The sequence below is a fragment of the Columba livia genome, chromosome 10 (assembly GCF_036013475.1).
Source record: "Columba livia isolate bColLiv1 breed racing homer chromosome 10, bColLiv1.pat.W.v2, whole genome shotgun sequence".
NCBI lineage: Eukaryota > Metazoa > Chordata > Aves > Columbiformes > Columbidae > Columba > Columba livia.
In genome coordinates this window covers 22,811,282-22,836,796 of record NC_088611.1, presented here as the reverse complement: position 1 = coordinate 22,836,796, position 25,515 = coordinate 22,811,282, and the positions used below count along the sequence as shown (strand labels likewise).

At 49.9% G+C, this 25,515-nt stretch overlaps 3 protein-coding genes and 1 long non-coding RNA gene across 12 annotated transcripts in view; 2 read left to right on the top strand and 2 right to left on the bottom strand.

Moving 5' to 3' along the window:
- Window positions 1-2,895, top strand: part of NR2C2 (nuclear receptor subfamily 2 group C member 2) — a 28,684-nt gene extending 25,789 nt beyond the window's left edge. For 4 of the 7 annotated variants that reach the window (XM_065074776.1, XM_065074775.1, XM_065074777.1 and 1 more), the window contains 2 exons: window positions 196-301; window positions 2,379-2,895. In XM_065074776.1, the coding sequence (XP_064930848.1) occupies window positions 196-301; window positions 2,379-2,553 (281 nt within the window). In that variant the 3' untranslated portion in view covers window positions 2,554-2,895. The remainder of the gene's footprint in view (window positions 1-195; window positions 302-2,378) is intronic. The other 3 variants (XM_065074781.1, XM_065074782.1, XM_065074779.1) reach the window with 1 other exon arrangement.
- A 7,334-nt stretch (window positions 2,896-10,229) lies between these two features.
- LOC135580419 (uncharacterized) lies at window positions 10,230-11,614 on the bottom strand. Of its 2 annotated transcripts, none has more exons than XR_010474954.1 (2): window positions 11,270-11,614; window positions 10,230-11,236 (listed from the first exon to the last, which is right to left on the bottom strand). It is a non-coding gene; the product is annotated as an uncharacterized LOC135580419 (long non-coding RNA). The 2 variants fall into 2 exon arrangements; XR_010474953.1 differs by having other exon boundaries at window positions 10,230-11,217.
- On the top strand, window positions 10,718-12,251 carry MRPS25 (mitochondrial ribosomal protein S25). The gene is made up of 4 exons (XM_065074796.1): window positions 10,718-10,970; window positions 11,045-11,151; window positions 11,653-11,740; window positions 11,936-12,251. The coding sequence occupies exons 1-4, from the start codon at window positions 10,837-10,839 to the stop codon at window positions 12,120-12,122; spliced, it is 516 nt and encodes a 171-aa protein (XP_064930868.1). The 5' UTR covers window positions 10,718-10,836; the 3' UTR covers window positions 12,123-12,251.
- Window positions 12,252-13,051: 800 nt separating this feature from the next.
- On the bottom strand, window positions 13,052-25,476 carry RBSN (rabenosyn, RAB effector). 2 transcript variants are annotated; one of them, XM_065074761.1, is made up of 12 exons: window positions 25,291-25,476; window positions 24,519-24,789; window positions 23,453-23,596; window positions 21,975-22,075; window positions 21,305-21,350; window positions 21,037-21,198; window positions 20,179-20,420; window positions 19,287-19,357; window positions 18,212-18,298; window positions 17,616-17,718; window positions 17,162-17,245; window positions 13,052-16,419 (listed from the first exon to the last, which is right to left on the bottom strand). In XM_065074761.1, exons 1-12 carry the CDS (start codon window positions 25,459-25,461, stop codon window positions 15,286-15,288), a joined length of 2,616 nt encoding a protein of 871 aa, XP_064930833.1. In that variant the 5' UTR covers window positions 25,462-25,476; the 3' UTR covers window positions 13,052-15,285. The 2 variants fall into 2 exon arrangements, with proteins under 2 accessions (XP_064930833.1, XP_064930834.1); XM_065074762.1 differs by having other exon boundaries at window positions 17,171-17,245.
- Between the last annotated feature and the right edge of the window lie 39 nt (window positions 25,477-25,515).

Genomic DNA, 25,515 nt, shown 5'->3' with positions numbered 1-25,515 from the left:
CGTTCTGTGGGCCCGCAGCTGGGGAGCGGAACGTGACACAGCAAATGTCCATTGGAGCGGTTTCCTTTATACATGTTAAATACCACAATACAACTGAAGTATTTAAATGAAATTAAATGTGAGAATCTTATAACTAAATACATTTCACAATGTATAGGGAAACAATCTACATATAGAAATGTTTTGTTTCTTTAGATCACCCTGGTCTGACCAGTTCAACCCAGATAGAAAAATTCCAGGAGAAGGCACAGATGGAATTGCAGGACTATGTACAAAAAACCTATCCAGAAGATACCTATAGGTATTTATTGTCTTTAGTACCCAAAATAATGTTGTGGGCCGCAGCTGGCAAAGGTACAAAATAACATCATTGATGTAAAAATGTCCTTTTTGACATCTGTTCTCTTTTGGCTGTTGAGATGAGAAGAACTAGAACCTTGTTCATAAAGGCAAGTGGGTTTGCTGGAAGAGGGGTAGAAGCAGAACAGCTGTCTGGCTCCTTCGTGTCAGTTAAACTTCCTTTCTGTTGTTTTTTTGAGAGTCTTTTTGCAATGTTTGCAAAAGTAACCAGACTTAGTTCATTGGAAGTCTCAAGAATAACTGCCTCAGACTTCTTAATGGAAACTGCCTCCTTTTTTGAGTTAGTTGTCAAGGAGGCTTTGAGGTAATAAGAGGTGGTTATCATTGTTTACGTGTTTGTGTCAGTGGAGAGCGGTAGCGTCAGCGTCTTTATAAGAAATTCCCATGTCCTGCTGCTTTTTTTTTTTTTAATTTCCAAGGGCTTCTCTTTGAAAGTATCAAACTTGGCTTTGTCTTCTCAACTGTGTTCCTGTTTCTTGCTTGCTAGAGATAGTTATCCTATTTTCTAATAGTCTCTGTCAAAGCTGTTTGAAATTTGATCAACACAAGGATTTTCTGCACCAGGGAGACACTAACTTCTGTGTGGCGATATATCCCAGAACGTATTCTCTTAAGGGTGCCCCTGTGTACAGAAGCATGCAGTCCCATACATCTAAGCAAGGTCTGAGGCTGGTGTAGCTTAAACAAAACCTCAGCTAAAACAAACAAACCCACAAACAACCTTGAAACAAACCAAACCCACCACAGCCCCACAACATAAGAGCCAGAGCTGGTCCCATCTCAGACCTGGTTTGTGCGCTGCTCTCACGGAGTTAACCCGGTCGGGGGTCCCGGTCGGGGGTCCCGGTCGGGGGTCCCGGTCGGGTGCAGCGCAGGTGGGATCCTCCGCTTCAGGAATCTCCCCAAGTCCCACATGCTGCTTCTGTGCAGAGTTCAATTATTCTGGTTTCAATGTGCGGGAGCTGGATATCTGCCGTAAAAATAAATATATGAAATGCAGATTTTGTTTCACATACTGTAGTGGCTTAAGGAAGAAAATCAGAGTCACAATTCCCAAACAATATCATGTATTTTAATTGGCGTTGTCTATATCCCCATGCTCACCCATAGATAGTTCAGACTACAAGTCCGATTATTTCTGAGCAACAGAATGCTGGCGCAAACTGAGGCAGAAGCACAAGCGTTCTATTATACCTTCCACAAAACCAGCAGCACATCTTCAGTCCTTTTGCAGCTTTTCCCTGAAGTTGCAAGATACAGTATATTAGCAGAACGGCCCTTCTATATTTTCTCCATGGATATTGAAGCATTTTCCAGAGGCCTGTGTTCCGTGCTGCCTAAGGCTTGCTGTTACACGGCTCTGGGTCGAGAAATTACTTTATTTTGGCATTTGTCATTCGCATCTGTCATGTATATCAACACAGCAGAAATGCTTTCATCGCTGTCCTAAATTTCAGATATATTGTAAGCCCAGATATCCAATGCGATCACTTCGTTATCGTGGATGTCTGTTGACATCCTGGTACGTGAAACCCACAGCACTTGGCAGTGTGTATGACATGAGTAACAGCACATCCCTCCAAATGCCTCATCGGAAGCAGATTCTCTTCCGTTGGTACACATCCAGTCCCATTCCTGCTATCTGGTTTGTCATTGAGTTGCTAGGCAACCAAGGGCCATGCTGTTTATGGTTTAAATTTTAATTAAGTGTTTACTTGTGCTAATGTTCTCACTAATCAATACGTTATTACATATGCAAGTGCTTCCAGAGCTGGGAGTTTCAAAAGCAGACCAAGAGAACTGCATGTTTGTACATACACGTGTCCATGGAGGGCATTAAAATGTACTTCATTTGCAGGGCGGAGGAGTAACTGTTCTGTTTTGGTAGCTCAGTTATCTTTAATCGCCTCTTGACTCCCACTCGTGAGCTATGGCAGTAGTAAAGGCAGATCCAGCTCTTTAGCCCCTGTATTTTGAACCGCTGGATGTGTTTCTAACGCCCCGGCCTTCCCTCGCAGGCTGGCCCGGATCCTGGTGCGCCTGCCCGCGCTGCGGCTGATGAGCTCCAGCATCACCGAGGAACTGTTCTTTACCGGGCTCATCGGAAACGTCCCCATTGACAGCATCATCCCCTACATCCTCAAAATGGAAACAGCAGAGTACAATGGCCAGATCACTGGCACGTCTGCGTAGCGGGAACAAGAGTTTTATGGATTGAAGCAATTTTCGTAAAAACATACAATTACGAAGCTGAAAGAATAGCATTTTGGTATGTACCGATATTTCCAACTTACCAGTTTCCTGACAGATCTGTCCTTGTCTCTTTGCTGACATTGACAGAATTTCAGCGGCTATTAAAAGACCTGCTCTCGGACCTTTTCTGCCACAAGGAATTTTTTCCTGCCTTTAATTTAAAAGGCTATAGATTACTGAACATACTTTTCACATGCTTTGTATTTAGAAATTATCAGTGGGTAAAAATAGAATTTTATAATATCAGAGATTAGTAATAAAATTACTTTAAAAGTAAAAAAACCCATGTATATGTTTAAAGATATCCTTGGAATTAATATCTAATAAATGCCAGGGTATAGTACTAGCACTTTGTAAGCACCACACGTCAAAGCGACGACATCATCTACATCCTGCTTATGAGTATGGAAAATGAAAAAAATTGACTGTGTCTTTAGTCCAAATGCTGGTGATTTCCGTGAAAACGTAGAGTGCTACAGGAGACAATCATTTATTCTACAAAATGTCACTTGCTTTTATGTTATGCATGAAATACTAAGGTGGACTGTTAGGTCGGATATCCACGTTCTATGAAATTCAACTCTGTTAAATCAGCGTGGCTGCAATTCACAGCACGATGCAGTCGCAGTGACTGTTATCTGCTGCGGGAATTACCCAAACCAGGAGAAGAAACGTTTCTTGCCACGGTGCCGATGACGTATCCAGGTTCCTTAAAGTCTCTGTTCAGACCAAGAGAGTCACGACAAATGTTCTGGAGCAGGAGGCTTTCTGGTTGTGGGACAGCAGTCATTAACTGCAGGAGCAGCCTGTCGAAGAGCTGCGCGATGCTCTGTGTGTTTCCGGCGTTCCCCGAGCGCCCTCGTCAGCAGCCAGCGGCGCCCCGGGAGCGCGCTGTGCAGGACCCGGCTGCCGCTGCCGGCAAGGTGCATCGCAGAGCTCTGGTTTCGTCTGTGCCGCCGCGCCCCCGGCCCTGGCTGAGCGCTCCCGCCCTTCCTGGGACTGGGGTTCGGACTGACGTTGCGTGTACAGCTGCAGGTAATGACTGGCCCACCATGGGGTTATAAAATTGACCGCCTTTTAATTGTCTGCAGTGGTGAGCCATCGACATGTTTTCTAGTATTTCCCGTAAACTGCTAGCATTGTTTTCATTTTAGTGTAATTTATTATTATTATTGACATCAAATATTTAAAACAATCAGTTTTTTAAAAACTCATGGCAATTAATACCTTCATCTGATCCTGGCTCATTAGATGTATCAATTATTTTAATCATTTTTACGGTAGAGGCGTTTTCTACTTGTGTATTTTATGTGACGAAGATCAAACTGTAAGTTCAGCACTTTTCTTTATCTTCTGTTATTGACATTTATTGAGAAGCACCAACCAAGTTGGTGCTTGTGTCTTTTAAGGGTCTGAATTGCAGCCAAAAGACCTTAAGCAGCTCCAGACGAGGCTTCTGCTGTGAGAACAAGTCTTGGCCAGGTCTGCTCCATCCTCATTAGGGGATAACGTTCGTACTGCTCGTTATGACACGGGAGGCTACTTAATTTCAGCTTCCGGGTGCATTGAAGTCTTCTGCAGTTACCATTGTTACAACACTCAGAATGTCCTGTTCTCAAAAGGGTGTTGCAAAGAGTCCAATATACATGCTGAAATGTGTAATATTGCACTCCATGCCCTTCAGCTTTTGCTACAGCAAATGAGATAGTCGTGTTTTTCCTGGGGGGGAAGGTCCGCACCCGAACGCGGCGGCGCTGCGGCGCAGGCCTGCTGTGGGCTGGCTTACCGCAGTGGCGTCAGCCCTCCCGATGCAAAGTCCCTGTTTCAAGGGTATACAACTTAAAAATTAATCGTGGTATTGGCAACATCAGGAGAAGCAGCAGTAGCTAGCTTGGAAAGAGTTGTGGCCACTTCTGTTAAAAATGGATTGGGTTGTGTTATTGCTAAAAGCATTATGCATTGAACTATTGTATTTTTCATTGGAAAAAAAGATTATGCAGTTCAATTTGCTTTCGGTGTTTTAAAAAATCATTTAAGCGGATAAGCAGGCACTGTTAATGACAAATGAAATGCTCCTTAGCACCGAAACTTGCCGCTGGATTCTTTTTTCTCAAATTTAAACACACACCAGCTGGCTTTTTCATGACAAACATCATTTCAGCTTCCAGTTTTTCGAGTCAAAGGGCCCTGTTTTCTGGGAAAAATGCTTTCTGAATTCCTCTTACTTGTGCTGTGAGCGTAACCCTTGAGAAAACAAAATAAACCCACTATGGTGTTTCGGGACCAGAGGGATTGCACAAAACAGAGCTTAAAACGTGTGCATTGTATGGCACTTGTACCTCAGAATGGTCAATGTGCAGCTCTGTTCACAAATGCTGTCCTCGAGCCATCTCTAAGTCACTTACTCTGCAAATGGCTCCCTGGACCTTAGGGATAAAATATTAATTTGCGTAAATGAATTAACACCAGTGCAATCCATATCTAGGGTTTATTTATTGTGCATGCATTAAATAGGGAAAGTGAAGCAGTTCCATACTTATGATTCTGATATTACCACCTAAAAGCTATAATGTGTCTCTTTGTATATCATCATCCGAATGATTTTCCGGCTCGTGTTGGTCAGAACCAAGCTGATTTAGTCCTTACGCCATTAACAAAAAGAACTTTCTCTAACAATACGCTGGTTTGATTCCAAGAGTAACATTTGCATCGTAGAAATTTGGATGGCAGATGGTAGATCCTTGAGCTCAAGACATATTCAGAATCGAACATGTTTTGCATATTTGAATATTAGGTATAAATAACAAGATAGATGTGATCAATAACCTAACACTTCTTTCTCACGTGCTGCCCAAGGGCTGTCATAGAGACGAGTCAAAGATTGGGCCCACGATGGAGGGGCGCTGGGAAGACCACGCAAAGCAGCGCGTGTACGAGCAGACACTGTTCTCCAGCGCAGCGGGTCCCTCGCGCCAGGTCCCCGGGGCAGTCCCAGTACCCCAGCTGGGCTCTGGGGTCCCTCTGGCCCAGCCCCTGCTCGGCAGGGCCGTGTCCCGCAGCCGGGGACTGGGACGGGGACTCCACAGCCTCCTGGGCACCCTCGCGGTGAGGAGCGTTCCCTGGCGCTCGAGGAGCCTCCTGGGTTGGTTTGTGCCCGCAGCCGCTGGCCCCGTCACGGGCACCGTCCCCGTCCCCGTCTCTGCTCAGCGCTGACAGGCGCCCCGAGCCTTCTCTTCTCCAGCTCTCGCTGCCTCTGCGTTGGCCTTTGCCGCGACTGTCCGCCTCTTCTGGCTCCAGGCCGCTGCAGCGCCGTGACGGCGGAGCAGCGCACAGCGCAGCGCAGGGTCCAGCAAGCTCTAAACAGTCTCTGGAAAACGCTCCAGGCCTGACGCAGTTCTTGGCATTTCTGAGGTCTGTTCCACCTCCCTTGCCGGTAACTGGAAGATGGTAACTGGCTAATTGTACTGGCTTTGCTTTAAAATTGCTTTCATTCTGTTTCTCTTTTTGCAAGCGCAAACTTTTGCTTATAAGGGACAGGAGAGTTTTTTATTTTAACAATTATTGAAAAGCCATATCTTGATTTTTAGTATGGAAATAGCTTGTTTTCATAGAGGCCAAATTTCAATGCCAGACGTGTTTACAGAACTAAGAGTCAAAGGGTCGCAGCCTGAAAACGATTCTAAGGAGAGCGGCAGCTCAGTGAAGCTCTGCCTGGTGCCTCAGGTTCGCTCCTCCAGAATATTCAAGGTCCTGTTTCTGCTGCTCTTGAAATGAAAATATTTTAACTCAGCAGAAATACAGTGATAAACTGATCGGATCTATCTGAACTTGAGCACATGTTTATATTGGTAATAATGAATGCAGAGAAAAGTCAGAATTCTGTGCTGGCTGAACCTGGGGCACGCACAGAATGGTAATGGGGCAATAAGGTCCATCCTCCGTGTGCTTCATTTGCTCTCCCACTCTGAGAAGGGACTGGATTTGCATCTTGTAGGTAAAAAGAATAATGATCAATAACGGTATAGGAGCATTTAGAGATAGGTTTGTAATAATTGTTATGGCATTTGTGACAAGGGCGAGAACGTACACTGCTTTTCTTCCTTTTAATTTACTTACATTGGGCTAGAGAACCACAGCTAAGACTGCAGAAGTCGTCTTCCTGTGCCTGTTGCATTGCTTGTACACGAGACAGAACGCCTCTGGGAGTGACTCTGGCATGGGACTCCCAGCAGAGGAGAAGGTGATCCTGCAGGAGACATCCTTCAGAGACCGGACAGGCCTTTATTTCTGCTGCCTTAAACTGTGAGGTCGTTAGGGAGGCTGTTTCGAGAGCACTCCGAGGTGTTGGCGAGCACCGAGGAGTCAGTTCCAGTTTCCCGGTCAGTCTCTGGCGCTGGAGGAGCCGCGGCCCCGGGCGTCTGCGGACGCGGCCAGCCGGGCCTGCGGCACACGGCTTGTGCGGGGCACGGGGAGCCAGCCGGGGCCGAGGGGAGCGGTTTCCCGGCTGTGTTCCGCCTTGGGCAGAGGCCGTAGAGCCCTTGGGTGTGCAGCACACAGACTGTCACGGATTGTGACTTCACCCAAGATGTTGAAGGTGGTGGTGCATTTTCCTGCCCAGTCCAGTTAAGAGGGTAGTTAGGATTCTGCCCCGATTACCTGCTGCTTAATTAGTAAGGGATCATTTTCAAAGCCCCACATAGCATGAGCAGCATGGATATCAGAATACAGTTTATCCAGGAACGAAGGGCCGTTCCCGGCCGGCGGGCGCAGCGACCAGAGCAGGTCCTGCAGGACACAGCCGGGCACGGCGCGCTGCAGAGCACAGCGCTCTGGAAGGAAACTCGGCAGCGTTCGCTTTCTGTTTGAAATGTCCCTCTGCGCACTCCAAAGTACAGAGTGCAAAGCAGGTGGGCTGGCTCTTTCATCCCCTCCTGCCCGTAGAGCACAAGCAGCAGTGCCAGCGAACAGCAGCAGGTCCGTCTGTCCCGGCAGCAGGTCCGTGTGTCCCGGCAGCGGGTCCGTGTGTCCCGGCAGCGGGTCCGTCTGTCCCGGCAGCGGGTCCGTGTGTCCCGGCAGCGGGTCCGTGTGTCCCGGCAGTGGGTCCGTGTGTCCCGGCAGCGCTGCTCCTGCCGCCCGCGCTGCAGCTGCTGCCGCGTTTGGTCCTGGAGAGCAGCCCCAGCAGAGCAGGGAGGACAAACCGCCAGCACCTGCTGGGTCTCAAATGACAGAAAACTGGCTTAAAAAACAGCTTTCTATGAAAAATTACCAAGAGGGCATGGCAAAGAAAATGAGAACATTGACTTTCTGCGCCTTTTAATTCTAAAGTTGCTGAGTAAATTAACAGTAAATTCTCCTGAACTAAGTTCAGGCTTATTGTTGGAGGAGAAATGCCATAACCTCTCATTAGATAATGCTACAACCCTACTACTGCTGCAGTCAGTTTTATCAGCGTTATGTGGAAATGATCTGTGTGAAAAAGCTCAGAACATCTTTTATGCCAAGGTTGCAAATTAAAGTCAAATTCTTCGTAAAGTTTAAATCCTGTAAGTCTAAATATATCAGACTTGGAAGCCATCGGACGCCAGGGCTGCGTTGCGTCCTGGCTGTCTGTTGTGAAGCCATCGCAGGTTCCCTGTCCGCGTGTTCCAGCCTGGTTTACCCTGGTTCGGGGTGCTTTCGGACTCACTCAGCGTTGCTCAGCTCTTGCCCGTCTTCCTTTCTAAAGGTCTGATAGATTTTTACACAGCTTTATTTTGTGCCTCCCACCATTGTGCATTTCTGCGCGTTCAGTTCTAAAACTCACTCGAGCAGCTAATGCATATGTACATAGTTGTATGTATGTGTGTATGAATGTATATGTTTATACCTATCTGTCAAAATACATTCTGTACAGTGTATAGAAAGTGCGTAGTGTATGTATATATGTACAGATACGTAGCCATGTATTCGTAGCGTTCTGTACGTCAGAGGTTCTCGTTCACTGCTCATCTCGAGCGGCCCGGCCCTCGCTCGGGCAGGTGGGTGCCCCTGCCGCTCTGAGCTTTGCACCTGCTGCTGACCCCAGCCCGAACTCAGCGTCTGCCGCCCACAACTCACTCACGTATTCGTTAATTGTCTGGCTTTTGCATTTTACCTTTTCCCATTTGATGTGTAGAAGTCTGCGGGTGAATAGTTAATGGAACATGTCATGTCTGTTAAAAGTAAATGAATAAATAAATGACTACAGTCATAGAAAATACTTCCCTATTTTCAAGATATCCTCTTTCAGCCTTCTGAGAGACTTTTTTGTACAGTTTTATTTTGCAGTGAAACTTGGTAAGAGATTGATTTTTTAAAAAGTGTTGAGCGGAGGCCAGATGGAAGAACGCCAGGTACAGACGGCGTAGGGGCGTTCAGGTGCTGCTTCTGTTGCGTTACCAAGGGGAAGTGGAAGTTGCTGGGCGGCGTGGCAGACGCGCGTTGCCGAGGCGGACGGGCGGCACCGTGCGGGGCCGGGCCCGCTGCTCCGTCCGCACGGGAATTGCTCGGAGTTCTCTGCTTCCCTGCATCGTTTAGTAAGCACTTGTAGCTCTGGTTTCGAGTATAGAAGAAAACCTGTACGACATCCACTTTAACATTTCAAACCTTATTTTTGAGATTTTCAGCAAGAAAATGATTTAAATGAATGGCAGGAATTGCTGTGGCAGATGGTCCTTCACTGGCGTGTGACCATCCCTGCGGGCCGAACCACGTTTGCGTCTCTGGGTGAGCCGGAACCCGCGCGTCTGTTCACGCCATCCGCCGCAGTAACGTTTTTAACGGCTGGGGAGCCAGTTGGGGCATTGATTGGGATTGAACCTGGTTTACAATTCCATTATTGGTTTAGAAAAAGAGCGTATTTTAACCCTGCGGACTTGTTTTACGTAGGCGTCTGAGCAGTTTGCGCGGGCGCCAGCGCGGCTCGGGCTGCGGCGGCTGTGCCGAGCGGCGCCGGGAAGCGGCTGCGCGCGGGGGACGCGGTCAGCGGCGGCAGCGCCGCTCCGAACGTGCTCCGCGACCGCGGCTGGGCTTCAGACAGGACTTCTTTACGAAGAAACGTGACAGAGCATGTCTGTTAATTTCGCGCAGATGGAATCAGTGTTATCGGTGGAGCGTGTTGAGCGGCTGGCCTGTGGTTCGGGGCAGGCTGCGCCTGCGGAGCGGGCAGCTCCGCGCTCCTGCAGCACCAGCAAAGCTGCAAACGGAATCCTCTGCTTTTAACTCCGTGGGATATTTTCTGGAAGTCTCTGTTCATTATAATTTAGAAAACTATCGTTTATATTATTGTATTTTAATTTCAAGTTAAAAACCTTGAAAAAGTTGATGATTTCTCACAGCTTCTTCTGTGAAATCAGCATTGTTACGTGTGATAGCATTTAAAAATAATAGCATGTCCTTTTTTTAATCTAAATTTTATATCTAATCAATGTCTTCAGTCATGAAGAGGAATTTGCATTGTTGTGTTTGTATATAGAGTATTGCAGTGCATGATTTAGCTTATGCATTTTATTAAATGCTGTTTAAATGTGGAATTATATTGTTGTGGCTTAATACTACTACCTAAATGAGGTTTATACCATTAAAGTGAATTACAAATATAAATGCATTATTGAGTTTTATTTTCGTGTTAAACATGAGATGTCTGAGCCAGGTTATATTAATCTTCGGACTCTTCCCTTAACTGGTTACGAGTGGTCCCTCCTGTTTCAGCTGTCGCTACCTGTACCTGTGTGCACTTGTTCCGTGTCCCAAGCGCTTACAACGGACAACGGCGCCAGCCTGAGGAGACGCGGGCGTGCCGCGCAGTGCGCCCCGGCCCTGCCGCCTCGGGACACCGTGCTTCGCGTTCCCTTCACCGAGCGCAGCGGCCCAATCGCGGCCTGGGGCCCCGGCGCGGGGCGGCTGCGGGGGGAGAAGCAGCCGGGACGGCGGGGACAGCGGGGACAGGGGGGACAGCGGGGACAGGGGGGACACCGGGGACAGGGGGGACACCGGGGACAGGGGGGACATCGGGGACAGCGGGGACGTCCGGCACATCCGGTCCGCGGCGGAAGCAGCGCCCGGCGCAGCCCCGGAGCCACCGCGCGCGCAGGGGGCGGGGCCGGCGCGTGTCGGAGGGCGGGGCCGGGCGGTGGCCGCGGGCGCTGCGGCCCGGGCGGCGCTTCCCGCCGTTCCCGCCGTTCCCGCCGCGGCGCGGTGGCCGCCATGCCGATGAAGGGCCGGTTCCCCGTCCGGCGGACGCTGCAGTACCTCAGCCAGGGCGACGTCATCTTCAAGAGCTCGGTGAAGGTGCTGACCGTGAACTACAACACGGCGGGAGAGCGGAGCGAGGGCGCGAGGTGAGCGGCGCGCGGCGGGAGCGCGGGGGCCGGGGTCTCCTCAGGCACACCCGCCGCTTTCTCTTCCTTTCCAGAAAGTTCGTGTTCTTCAACATCCCCCAGATCCAGTACAAGAACCCCTGGGTGCAGATCATGCTCTTCAAGAACATGACCCCCTCGCCCTTCCTGCGCTTCTACCTGGGTACGTGCCGCCGGGACCGCGGCCGGGCCTGTCCGGTTCTCCCGAGCCTGTCCGGTTCTCCCGGTTCTGTCCGGTTCTCCCGGGCCTGTGTCCCCGGGCCTGTCCGGTGCCCCCCGGCCTGTCCGGTTCTCCCGAGCCTGTCCGGTTCTCCCGGTTCTGTCCGGTTCTCCCGGGCCTGTCCGGTGCCCCCCGGCCTGTCCGGTTCTCCCGGGCCTGTCCGGTTCTCCCGAGCCTGTCCGGTTCTCCCGGTTCTGTCCGGTTCTCCCGGGCCTGTGTCCCCGGGCCCCGCGCCGCCTGGCCCGCGGGCGGAGCCGGAGCGGTGGCGGTTTCACGCGTGTCTGTCGCTGGGAGTTGCCCCGCCCCGCTCGCTCCCAGCCCCGCGCTCGCCGGAGCGGCCGCGGTTCCCGGCCGCGCTCCTGCGCTCACGCCGCGCACGCGAAACGGTTTTTGCGCCACCGGCAGCAGCGAGTGATGACGAACTGTTCACGTCTCTCCCGACAGACAGCGGAGAGCAAGTTTTGGTTGACGTGGAAGATAAAACCAACAAAGAGATAACCGAGCACATTAAAAAAATCTTGGGTAAAAGCAAGTAAGTAGCCGTGAACGAGCCGCTGTTCACCCAGCGCAGCACAGCACCGGCCGGCTGGACAGAAAGAAATGCCACTTTGGACGTGACCTCGGTAAAAGTCACGAGCCGGGAACCGTAGATCTGTAAATTGGGTCCAGGGGAGACGAAACGTTGCCTTTCACGCTTCCGGTTGTAACAAACACGTCTCTCTCCTAGAGAAACGCTGGAAAGAGAGGAAAGAGAAAGGAGGAAGCTGTCACACCCAGGCACGTTCGGGCCCAAGAAGTACCACCTGCGGGAGTGCATGTGTGAGATTGAAGGGCAGGTTCCCTGCCCGGCTCTTGTGCCGCTGCCCAAGGAGATGAGGGGAAAATACAGAACTGCTGCAAAAACCGAAGCGTGAGGCCGAGCGGCGCGGGCTGACGGCCGCCTGCTGCACTGAGAACAGAGACGGTCCTGTAACAGACAGCCTTGTTTCTCGCAGCTACAACTGGAGTCATTAAAGTGAAAAGTAAATAAAAATAAAATCCCAGCTTTTTGGTGCCTGTTTTCCAAAGCATTACAGTCGCCACTGCAGAACAAGGAAAAGGGAATGACTAGAGCCCCGTTTCCTGCTCATGCTGCATGTACAAGGTCACGGCAAAACTGAGATCATGTTCGCTCTCAGACAGACTAAAAAGTTGATTTATCTTAGAAGCGGCACAGAATTGCACCATGTGTAGAGCGCTGTAGAGTGTTCCTGCAGCTCTGCACCTTGTACTGACTGAACGCAGCCAACTGGTAACGGGAACTCCAGCATTAAACTACACGCTGGATTTTCTGAATTTGTTCAGTTACCACTCAGTCTCTTACCGGAAGATACAACTTCTGCAGTCGATACTGCAGCTCTGAGAAGTGCCGGTCAAGTCAAGAGCACCAGCAGTAAGGGAAAACACAAGGTAGCATTGAGAGACACGTTTGACAATTCTCATAGTTGTTCAGGAAACAAAAGCTGCTCTGAAGACTATTTTCTGAAGTCCAAAAAAAAAAAAGCCTTACAAAGAACTGTGTCTGGATTTATGACCTTCCAGCACATTCTGAGCAGCGAGTCCATCCACTCCTGACCCCAAACACTCCTGCTCCCTGCGCGGGGCCAAAGACCCCGAATCCTCGCAGCTCCGCCCCAGCAGACAGCTGCCCCGTGCCTCTGCCCGCGTGGGGCCGTGTCGGCGCGGACTGCGCGCGCCCGAGTCAGGCCCGCACACGCCACTTACACTGTTTGAGCTTTTCCGAGCTAACGGCCAAGTGCAACGTTCCACACGTGTCCTGCAGAAACTGTCAAGGACAAACAGCACAAAATAAACAGGTCGTTTTATTTCATCTCTGTTTACAAAGTTGCCATACGGAGTAGCGCATGCAGTCAGTCTCCGCTGCGCAGAGCCGGGCGAGCCCCACAGCGGCCCCGGGGCCAGCGGGAGGTGCCGCGAGCGCCGGGCGTCTGCTCTGTCACGGGTAACGCTGGCGGATCCTGAGGTATGCGAGCCTGTCATCTGCTTGGAAAGACATTACTACATGTACAATAAGGATACTTTAATTATTAGTGTATTAGACTGAACATACAAAGAAGGCAGGATAGTTGCAACAGGAAAAACACTTTAGACGTGAAAGCTGAAGCCACTGAAATGTTTTGTTCGTTTGTTCTCGTGCTGATACCAGGAATGCCTGTGGGTTATAGTGCAGGGAGCGATCCCTCTTGCAAACATGTCTGTCTTAAATAACTTTTGTTAAACAATATTCCAGGGATTATGTTTAGCTATCCTAACATTTATTTTTTGCTGCCTTCCTAAACCTGGTGTCACTGTGCATGTTTGGTCATGACCTTTCAGAATCCTCAGTTCATTTCACTTGGTGCAAAATAACAGTCAGGGACCTGATCAACTCCAATAAAACATCTCAGTATAAAAACTTCCTGGCTTTAAGACACCCTGTTGTGCACACTCCCCGTTCTGCACACCTCTCAGCGTCAGTAAAGAACGCCGGCCGTCCTTCAACACCTGCTCCGAGTTCTGCTGACCAGTTACTAGGGCTATTAACTGAGGATATGGGCAGTATTGCTTTTTAAACAACAGTTCTGGAAGTCCCCCCTCCACTTTCATTTACAGCAGAATACAACTAGAGTTCCTGCTCTATAGGTAGGATAATTATTTCTGTCTCTAAAATATTATGCAATGCTTGGGTTATAGCTATGCTACTATATATTAGAGACAATTAAAAGCCATCATGTTCCATAAATGTTTACCCTTCCGAGTAGGCCCACTATTATTAGTGCTATACAGTGCGATCTGCCCGATTTCCAGCTTCAAATACATACACCTGTTAGACTGACTCCTGCCCGCCCTCAGTGAGACCCAGCAGCTCAGGCTCCGTCTCACCCAGACCCAGCGCGGCCCACCCGCGGGTCCAGCGTTCTGACGCCCGTCACCAGGCGCTCCCGTGTCACCTCGGCACCCCGGGCTGCAGCAACGGAGCTGCTGTTCCAGACAGACACACCCCATCCTCAACAGCTTCTGGGGGAACCGGATCGCAGAGAACTGCTGTTTGGCACTACGGCAGCCACGGACTTGTCTCCCGGCCTTCACAGAACTGCAGTTCAGTGGCACTTCAGCTCTCCGTTGTAAACAAGATTTTTGTTCCTTGGATGCTACAAACAAAAGGGTTCCAGTCTCACAAACCTAACAACCATGATCATTCTGTCACCCAGAAGATGTAAAGGAACGCGTAGGTTCCATAAGATACTGGGAACTGGAGGGTCACCCCGTGTTCAGTCGGAAGCGGCGCCAGCCTGCGGCTCTGCGTGTGGAAAGGAGCGCGTGTGCCCACACGAGCAGGTCTGCAGCCAGCGGGCACCGGCTCTCGCGCTGCAGTTTGCACTCACAGTGGGAAACAAAGCCATGGAAAGACAGCCCCCAAATTCTACCTGGGGATTTTTATAAACACATTTAAAAGTTATTCATATTAAGATAAGTTATAAAGTTCTCAGTCTTAAAATCCCTTTTATGTGTTGTCATTGCACAAAACTGATCTGCAAGCTGTATGTTCTGCACCTCAGAGAAGCCTTTACCGGCACTTCACCACCACGGGGCAGCCAGGCCGGACTGAACACCGCGCTGGGGCAGCACAGAGAGGAGCGAGTGGCAGGGAGGTCTCGTCTCTCTTCAGTCACAGCCCCACCCAAAAGGCCAATACAACAGGAAGGGGGAAAGATGACAAACCAACACTGAAACCATTCCCAAATCATAGTTCCCTGTTAGTGCTTCACCACTTTGACCAAAATAAGCAACAAGAACACCAGCTAGCGTTAAAAGAGTGTTGTAACAAGTTTAAAAATGTGTTAGTCGAACAGTTGGAGGGCAGCAGCGCACCTCTGGAATTCTTCTAGACTGAGTAGTAGTGGCAATGCCTCATTGAAAGTGCGTAAAAGCCAATTTTCCCACTTCCCCCTTGTGACCTGTGCTCCCGTTTGTCTCTGCTCTACCTTCCCATACTCTACAGCAGACCTAACACAATTATTACACAGCCCTACTGCTTCAGCAGTTGGATTTCTCCTTCTGCTTGGCTAATGTGCGCTTCAATTCCTTCAAGTTTTCCGTCAGTACCTCCACCTCATCCATTCGTCCGCTATGTTTGGCATCAAATATATAAGCTTTGATATTATCTATCTGTTGGAGAAGCAGCTCTTCTTCTATAGCCTCCTCTCCAGAGACCTCACTGCCATCCTCCACCTCAAAGGGGTTGGTAGAGGATCCCTCTTCAAACGGATTCCCGGAATTCCAGCTGCCCCCAGGCTTTTGAGATGGATTTTCATCCTCTTCAAAAGGGTTTGTAGTACTGCCAGGTTCTCCATTAGTTTGTTCATCCTCCTCCTCATTTTCAAATGGATTATATTCTTTTTTATCACTTTGCAAAGCTGTGTTAGAGAAACAAACCACTGGGGAAGTGTCGTTGGCAAATGGGTTAGTAGCATCTTCCTCTGACTGAGGGGTATCTGCTTCATCTTCAAAGGGGTTCAGACAGGCTGGCTGCTCTCGGTCCTTGTCACCCTGTGGGACGCCCTGGGGTCTGAGGGCAAAGACCAAGGGCTCTTCAGCTGGCAGCTGCTCAACAGCAGGAGGTTCAAAACTTGGGTCCCTTTTGATCTGAGTAATATCCAAATCCAACACATGGGCTGTCAAGTTCCGATGCTCTTGTGTCACTTCATGCTGCTGCCTGACTTCTCTGAAGTCCAAGGAACGTGTCCTTGAATGCTGAGACAGGAATTTGTGGTGTTCTCTTTCCCACTCTTTCTCACGAAGGACCTGAAGTTCCTCCCTCTGCCTCTCTTCCTCTTCTGCCTGTTTTTTAGAAAGCTCAATCGCTTTCAGAGTTTGTTGTTGATCATATTCATCCTGAAGCTGCCTCAGGTTCTCTTGCAACATACGGACCTCATCTATCCTGTTAGCTGCCTTTGCTTGCTTAATGAAGGATGTGATATTGTCGATCTGCTGCAGAAGCGGGTCTGCTATCTCCCGCTCTCTGGATACGCTGGATGTAGGTAACCAGCCCTCACACTTCCTGACTGTTCCTTTTTTCAGCTGAGTTGCATCACCGTTAACTGCAGCTGCAGATCTCGAGATTAAGTCTTGCTGCTTTTCCTCTTGTTTCCCATGTGCTTCGAGAGCCATCTAAACCAAAAAACGTGGTAGGAGAACACTATGAGCTTGAAACACTCCATTCGAAATACCCACAGGTACAAGAATTCACCTGATCCTGGACATTGCTGGCTGCCACCCAAAAGGGACCAGAGGCATTTTTATTACTTTGCAGAAAACGCCTGTCTCCATAATATCACCTAAATGGTTCCCTACAGCTTGTTTGTGACCAAATTCATCAAAATCCCATGCCATCTGCCTCTACAAACCTGATGGCAAGTAGGAGCAGTGGCAGCGCTTTACAAAGAGGAAATAATGCCGAATGCACCTGTGCAGTCTAGACAGATTTGGGCAGTAACCCTACGTGTGACCACAGCAGGCATCTGTAACACAGCATCAGCGTTAACCGTCACTGATACCACCAGCTTTTGGAGCGCAACGATTCTTAACTTCTACCTCAAGATAAAGCTGGTTTAGCTTACAGTTAATGATGTCCTCCCACCTAACAGAAAAAAACTCTCAGAAGAGGCACCATTGTTCTAATGTGCCCCTTTTCACCACTGAAGGAAAACTCCAAACTGTGCTTGTGCAAATGAACTCCAGAATGCAACGTGAGAATCCCTGGAGGCCAATATGCTCAGTTCAGGGCTCACTCTGCAGGCGCTGCGGCAGGAACAGCTCGTGCAGCTCAGTCCCTGTGGTTTCATACAGCCACAGCTACCAGGCTCAGGCCCCTGAGGAGACCTCAGCACCAGGTGGAACAACAGATCTTCACCTGTCTTACCATCTGCAGTCTTCTCCTCTTTAGGTCTTCGTACTGATCTTTGGTTGGCAGGGACATTAGGCCAAGCAGCTTTTCCTGGCAAAAATGGAAATATTGACAGCACTGCTTGCAGGCATTCAGCCAGTGCTCAAGTGCCTGCAAAGAGAAACACCACCCCAGCACCCCCAGCCAACAGAAGCTGCTCCTGCTCCGCAGCCGCTGCTGCCCGGCTGAGCACGGCTTCCCCGCGACCGTTCGGTTCAGGCTCACACGTTGCTCTGAACTCGGGGCTGCTCCGCCTGCCCGTGTGCCAGCTGGCTCAGCTCAGGCTGCCCTCAGTCATCAGGGGAGCTACAGAAAATGCATGGAACTACATTTCCTGTCAAAACACTTACAAACCACAGGATGCCTGGCAGAGAACACTATATAAAATTAACATTCAGGTCATAACATATGCTCCATTTACCTGAACAAAAAGCGTAGCTGAATATCGTATCATTCTCTGAAGCTGTAGTGTTTTAGGATGAGGTTGGGGATCCTCATGCAAGCCTAGACTCAAAATCTTCTTACTGAATCGAAGCAAACATACAGCCCCATCAGTTCAGAAACAAGGGCCAGTGCAAATGCAACAGAAAGGGAGGAAATGCAACAGTCCTGGAGGAAAACTTCCTGATGTTCTTTCAGGTAAGCCGTTTTGGATCTTACAAGTTATAATACTTTCCACTCCCACCCTAAACAAACAAACAACCCAACACACAACACACACAAAACCCCACACCAAAACCAAACCAACCCAAACCCGTGCCACTATTAACTTCCTTTGTGCTTAGTTATTTTCACTGCAGAGGAATGCATGATTTTTAAGGCTGGAAAAGAAAGTAGAAGTTGCTGGTGCATGGGAACAGCATCTACCTTTTCACGTGCTCTTTACGGCTGACAAATTGATTATCTATATGAATATGCAGGTATATGCTACACATAGACACCAGTCAAGAAAAACTCCAGGGAAGTCACAAGAGGGAGATGCACACATGCTGGGGGCAGGGGAGAGAGATCTCTTACCTTAAGGCATCGATAAATTCGTACACTTTTTGAATTTCCACCCTCAAGTCATTAGCATGTTCAAGACTGTAGGTTGTCTCCCCAGCACTAAGAAATAAATACAACTTATTGTAAGTCATGCATCCAACTAACAACACATACATCACCAAAGTCATTCCAGGGTGACCAAGACCCACTGCTAGTCAGAAATCTTTCATTTCATCAGTAAGAAGTCTGTTGTTTCCGACATCTGCTTCCATTACCCAGACATGCATATTTTTACTCTGCTCCAGTTATCAAGCCACATAACACCAGGTCTCATGAAGTCAGGACAAGAAGCAGCAGCAGCTTAGCATGTTTTTCACATTCTATACTCTTCTGCCCTTTGGGAGGTGTTTCTTTACACTAACAGTTTTGTTACGGTGAATGACAGCCTAACTTTTCCACAACTATCAGATCTACAGAACAGATACAGAAATACTTGTTACCTTTAACTTCCCAAGCAGACATGCTTCACAGTCTAAGACCAACATGTGTGTTTCTCTGCTCTGCAAGCCAGGTGTAACCTGACAATCTCTTGCAGTCTGGGTGGAAAGATTTCAGCGGGGAACTGTGAGAACTGCGCGCAGAAGCGCGACCTGCGGGAGCTGCTGGTCGCCGGGCAGCCGGCGCACACAGAACCGCGCAGACGCAGCCCAACCACCCCTGCTGCCACCACCCCGAGCGGAGCTGCACCTCCAGCTCAGGGCAGCGCCGTCCTGCTCCAACTGCTTCCAAAAGGCTCTTTACACAAACTTGTAGCCTTGGGCTTCCTTTGTGCAAAGACGACGTGCCCAGGTGCAACAGTGGGGCCTCACTGGGAAGTGGCTCCAAAGAAATAAATCAGACTTCTCTGTAAGAAATGTTACTGCTAATAATTAATTCAGTACTACTTTGTTGAAAGAACATCCAAAAGACAACAGATAATCTAACACTGCTTTTTCTTATAATTTACACACTCTTGCAGCCTCAGCACACCACTTCCTTATTCCTTCCCACACTTTTGAGGAGGAAAAAAAACATCTATTCATAAACAAAATCAGCAACTGTGGCTTACTTTAGTGATTCTGCCATCCTTATGTATTCTGGTGCCTTCTGGTCAACTTTCCCCATGCAGAGTCGCAGTTTCTTGATTAAAACAAAATGTATTAAAAAAGTCATTTTTATTAAAACATTAATGCAAGAACATGCTGTCATAAGTCCTCCATGTTGCCTGTGCACCAGGTTTCCTGCGCTGAAAGCTGTTTAACTGTCCAGCATGAGCAGCCCCCAGTTATCCTCAGAACACGGGTGGCATGGTCAGGAACAGAAAGACCCCCCGTGCCCCTGCAAGGTGGACTGAAATTCAGAAGCTGTTTTAATGGACGGCTTGGGCAACTTCTAGCCTTAGATCTCCTCCCAAAGAGCCCCGAGAAGAACTCCCGTTAAAACTGACCAGGCGCGCAGACACACTGCTGCAAAGATCCCGATGACCGTCAGCACCCGCGTTCACAGCGGACTTGAAAACAATGCTCCAGCCGTACGCCGAGATGGCTGAAGAAAGCATTTGCCAGCAGCGTGAGCACAAACAGTGCTGACAACATCGAGTCCTGTATTTCCAGCACAGCCCGTCAGCAAAGCGCAAAGCACAGCACTGGTGTAAATGAGCTGTTCTGAGGAACCTCAGCTGCCATGGTTCACAACTCTAAGGGAGAGGCATCTCAGAACAGTTCGTTCCAGATGATGAGAATGATGATGTATCGTAAAATGATGTTTGAAGTTACTGTGGGACAGCAACTGGCTCTATCATTTCAGATATATCTTTGTTATGTGGCCTCAACACCCAATAGTCTATTCTAACACAAGTGAGTATTAAGTCATAAAGAGGTTGGACATGCGATAAGCTGAAAGTCAAGGAGCGACAACCACAGGTACACACACTGGGGATGAAAGAGCGGAGTCTGATTTACCTCGTAGAGTTTCACAATCTCTGGAGCGTATTCCTTCTCATCAATCTGTTGCTCTCTTTTCAACAGGGTATCTTTGCAGTGCCGACAACAACGGATTCGGTCGTCATCCTTCTCGTCCAGAACGGAGCTCACGCTGCTGATGCTGCTGATGCTGCCGCGGCGGGAGCCGTGGACGCTGTTGGGTGAGGAGCTGGGGCTGGCGTGGGAGCCCAAGGCCTCTTTGCTGGCACTGGTGAGCTTGCCTAAAAATTACACACAGGTAGTTTTACAGTGACTGAGGAAGCCAATAGATCTTACCAACACAAGCAAACTGTGCTTTAACAGAAACTTTACATTCAGGTAATATTAGAAAAGCAAGTTGAAACAGTCTGCTGAAAGACATGCAAGGAACCCCTGACAACCAAGACTGCAAGTCAGCATTTGGGTTTTCACTGTAAAATGCTGCTTCATTTTAAAAGCAGCGAGGGGGCAGACTGCTGAGTTCCACCTACTTCGTTTATGCCTAGAAGCATTCTCAGGTTGGAGCTTGCATGCTCCATAAAGCACAGTTAATGTCATTTATTTCCACAGAAAGTACAGTCCACTCTCCAATGCACTAGATGAGGAAATTCAAGTTCAAAGGGCTTCTTGAAGTCTTGTGGATGAATTTCCTTAATGTCAGTGTCTGGACAACCATGGGCAAGACTGGAAATAGCCACAACAGTTTTAAGTGCCAAGAACCTTGTCAGCATGAAGCCGAATGGCACATTAAGGACCAAGTTTTCTGCACAGGTGGAATATTAGCAGCAGCGTTTTTTCTGACGGCAAAAAGCCAGGATGAGGTTAGCTAAGAGAATTAACAGCACACGCTGTACTCACTGGCCAAAGGCAGGCTGACGAGTTCCGTGCACTTCTTGCACATGATAGACCCGCAGAGGCGGCAGTGGTGACGCCGGTTTCGAATACTGAACTTATTGCCACAGTCTGGGCAGAACGGAACATCCTGATCGCTGACCCAAGGCACAACAGACTTCTCTATAGCTGTGAGCAGGCAAGAGGGGAGGCAACACACAGCACGAGATACTCAATTCATTCCTCGCCTGGTTAAACTATAGGAGCAAATAGTCTGAGGTAAGCTCATACCAACCTCTTATTTTAGCTGACTCAGTGTTCGCTCTGTCAAACGACGTAAGCTAGTAGAAGATAAACAATACATTCAAGAAAATTGTGTTTTGCAAGGAAAACACCCAACACAACCCAGCCCAACAAGAAACAGAAACCCGGCATTTAAGAAAACCCAGGAGTCTCAGCCCGTTTTACACTGAATTCCTGCAATTTTCCTATTTATTTCTAATGCCATTTTCATACAAGTAGTGCCAAACCTGTACAAATTGGAGCACATTAGACATAGTCCTTACAGCATCAACACTGCTCTATCTGAGCCAAAATGTAAGTATATCATTGCTAGACTTTGGAGAATGAGAAGCTGGAAGAATTGTAACAAAAACATTAGGGAGAAATTTAGTAAAGCTGGAGAAAATACACAGGAAAGCATATTGGTCTTGAAGCATGTGGAAGTAGCATCTTCAGCTTGAAACCAGTGCGTGGAAACAGAAATGACATCCGCAGCACGGGGTCAGAGCAAGCACAGCACTCACGGATAAAAGAGGAAAACAGTGATGTGTGAAGGGAATCACAGGTTACTGTCCTTTATAAGTGTACTGCTAGATAAACGGGCATACTTTATAGTAAAATATTACATTTTTACACCTAGGAAACATGCAGAAGGCTGGAATATTAAAAACCAGCAAATTTACCTTTTCTAACCTGATTATTAACTTGTTGACTTCAACTACATAGTGATCAATCCTGGCTGCTCGGTGCTTCTTGAAATCAGAGAGATGGCTTCTCATAGCGCCTGGAGAGAGAGCAGAGATTCCTTAGTCACCCAGGTGTTCTGTATGGATTTAAATGCATTTCATTAGCTCTTAAAAGACAGCTACATTTCAATGGTGCTGCTCTACATAAAACATGCAGGTTAAAGCCTGATCTTCAGGCTAGCAATGAAGTGGTTTATTTCTACTACAGAAAAAGGCAGGCACTATGTTTAAACAGCTGCAGTGATTTTTTTCCCCTCCTCATCCCTCGGCTACATTTGGCAAACTATTACCACGCAGCAGTACGCTCAAATCGGGCTGCCTTTAGCTCCCTGGCTGCGTGCTGAACACAGGGACGAGGCAGGTGCAGTGATTACGGGAGGTCTGCGCAACAGCAACTTCTCTTTTGGATTTCTGATCATCCTTCCACCTTTGGGGCTCTGAATCAGACCCCTGAGGACAGTTCACATTTACAGAAAACTGATCACCAAGGATACCAAGGAACAACGTAGCATCTGTTTAAAAAAGGTACAACTCATATTTGACAACGCTGGCTTCAAGTTTAAATTTTGATCCTTTTCCAAATCAGATGAGCCAGGTATTAAAAATGATAATTACACACAAAATTTAAAAAATAATCTTTCTTCTGACCGGCAGAATACAAAATCAGATGTTGCTTTTTGATGCTACTCAAGTAATTGTAATAATGTCACTTCCTCATCTTAATGAAATAACCGAAAACCCTGCAAAGCTGAAGTAATAGGAATGAACGGGACACTCTGTGTAACTGAATTCCGCCACCACTTTGGAGATATCACAGTCCCTGTCACAAACCCACCAAATCTCATCCTAAAATCCATAAGGTTCATCTGATCAGAAAACAGTTCTCACTTCTGTAGTGTTCAAAGAGCTGCTGCTAGTTCACTGCCTCAATTTATTCTCCGCTAATATTTGTGATTGCTGCTGAAATACACGGACAAGCTTTCTGTCAGACACGTAAACTAACAACTACTTTAAGTGTAACCCACAAGCTGGAGATTTTATTTAGCTATAGCTTAATTATGAATTAGTGGGTGATGTGTTTTGTAGAAGGCCCCGCGCTGGCTGCAGAACACCTGGGCAAAGCTGCACAGAGGTGAACGCACCCCCGGCGGGCCTCAACAGCCCAGGCAGAACACCACGCCGAACAGCTGTCCCGCTCGCAAGAGTACTTGGGGTACTGATTCTATACATTTTTTCCCATTACCTGCATTTTCCCCATTGGCCCACACAATGTAGACAGGCTGCACAAACCAGCCATAACCCCATGCTACAGCGCATGAAACAGCACAGACACAAATCGGTGAGACCTCAGCACACGTTTCCCAACGACATCAGAAGAAAAGCTCTCTCAGCCACAGCACCTTCCAGCTTCCTACCTACTTCCTGGGGCTCCCACATGTACGGATCTATCCCCCCATAGCTGAACGATTCGTATCGCTCCTGAGACCCAGAATCCGTTCTGTCATCTCCTTCTTGCCTCAGCAATTTCTTCTTTGCTCTTTTGGCCTTCTGGACTAGATCTGAAACAGATAAAGACAAGTTATCAAACGTGGCCAGTACTCACTCCGTATCTGTCACATGAAATCAGGATGGAGCATTCCTCATCTTTCAGCACAAGTCTTCATCTTTGATGACATGTTTATCTTTAACGAGTTCTGTTTAGAAACAGAATGCAGTTCAGAGAACCATAAAATGCTCCTTGTTACCTGTTATAAAGTAGCACTAATGTCCTAATGACAACACAGTAGGGACCTGTTTCACAGGATTCTGGGACATCATGCACATACTACATTATATCTCTCAATTCCCAATGATTTTCTTAGGATTCAAGGATGTTCAACGGTTCCTTTCTCTTGCTGCACAAACCACAAACTTAGAATTTCAGTGCGTTTGTATATCTAAATAATTTCAAAAGTACTAAACAGCCCACGCTGTCACCTCACGTGAACGCTAGTGAGAGCAGAGCAGCCTCCTGGGGCAAAAACCCCCAGAGACCACAGCCTCGAAACCTGGGAATGCATCTGGGTGACAGCACCAATCAGAGCTTCCAGATAAAAGGAAATAAAAAAAGGCCAATAATCAATTAATGCATAAAAATCAGGCACTGGAAGAGCAACATCTTTTTAAGTGCCTGCTTTCAATAAGCAACTTCTAAAGCACTGGGAATCGTGTAAACTTGCTGCCACGGCAGAAGGTAATCCACAGACAGCCAGGACCACGAGCTGCAGCCCACCCAGCCGAGCCCCGAGCGACCCGCGGTCCCGGAGCGCCGGTCCCTCACCGCGGAGCCGCCCCGGTCCCGGAGCGCCGGTCCCTCACCGCGGAGCCGCCCCGGTCCCTCACCGCGGAGCCGCCCCGGTCCCGGAGCCCCGTCCCTCACCGCGGAGCCGCCCCGGTCCCGGAGCCCCGGTCCCGCACCGCGGAGCCGCCCCGGTGACTCACTGCGGAGCTGTCCCCGCACGTCCCGCTCCTCTCGCGAGTGCTCCTCCTCGTAGTGCTGGCGCAGCTGCTGGAAGGCCTGCAGGTCCAGGCGGCACAGCGGGCACAGGAAGCCCTCCCGCGCCTCGCCGGGCTCGCCGAACGGCGCGGGGCAGCCGGAGGCCATGGCGGCCGCGCTCTCCCCGCTCTCAGCAGCGCAGCGCGGGGCGCGGCGGCCTCGCCGGGACGGAGCGCGGGCCCGCGCGGCGCGGCAGCGGCATCGCCCTGCGGCTCCCTGAAAGAAACGCGGGCGGCGGCGTCGGGCGGGCGGCACGGCCTGGCCTCGCCGCGCCCCCCGCCCGCCCTAGCCCCGCCGCGGTGCGGCGGCCGCTGACGCCGAGGCCCCGGGCGGGGCGGGGGCCGCGTCCCGCCGCTCCGCATGCGGCACCCGCTTGGCCGGCACCGGGGCCGCCGGGCCCGAAGGCCTCGCCCGGCGGGGGAGCGGAGCCCGACCGCCGCTACTCCGGAACGAGCCGCGCGGCGACCCGGAAGTGCCGGACGGCGGCCGGGCCCGCTCCTCAGCCCACTTCCGGTGCTGCCCGGCTCGCGGCCGGCGGCGGGGCTGCTGCGCAGGCGCGGGGCGGCCAGCACGCGCCGGGCCCGTTGTCCCCCGCGCGGCCGGGGCGGGGGGCACGCGGGGAAGGGGCGGAGCTTGGCGCTCGCGCCGACCGCCGGAGGAGCGGCCGCTCGGGCCCGGCCCGGCCCCGCCCCGCTCAGCCCGGAGGCCGCGCCTCACCGGAGCGCCGAGGCAGGAGGTGCGTGTGTCCAGCAGCGAGGAGGCCGCCGCACTCGCGCCGCCCGGGGACCCGGCAGCAGTACAGCCCGGCGGAGGGCGGGGCGAGCGCCGAGATATCGATGGGCGGGAAGGGTGGGGACAAGGAGGGCCGGCGGAGTCCAGCTCAGGCATGCGCTGCCGAGCGCGGAGCTGTCGCTGGAGGGCGGGATGGTGTCCGCTCCCTGT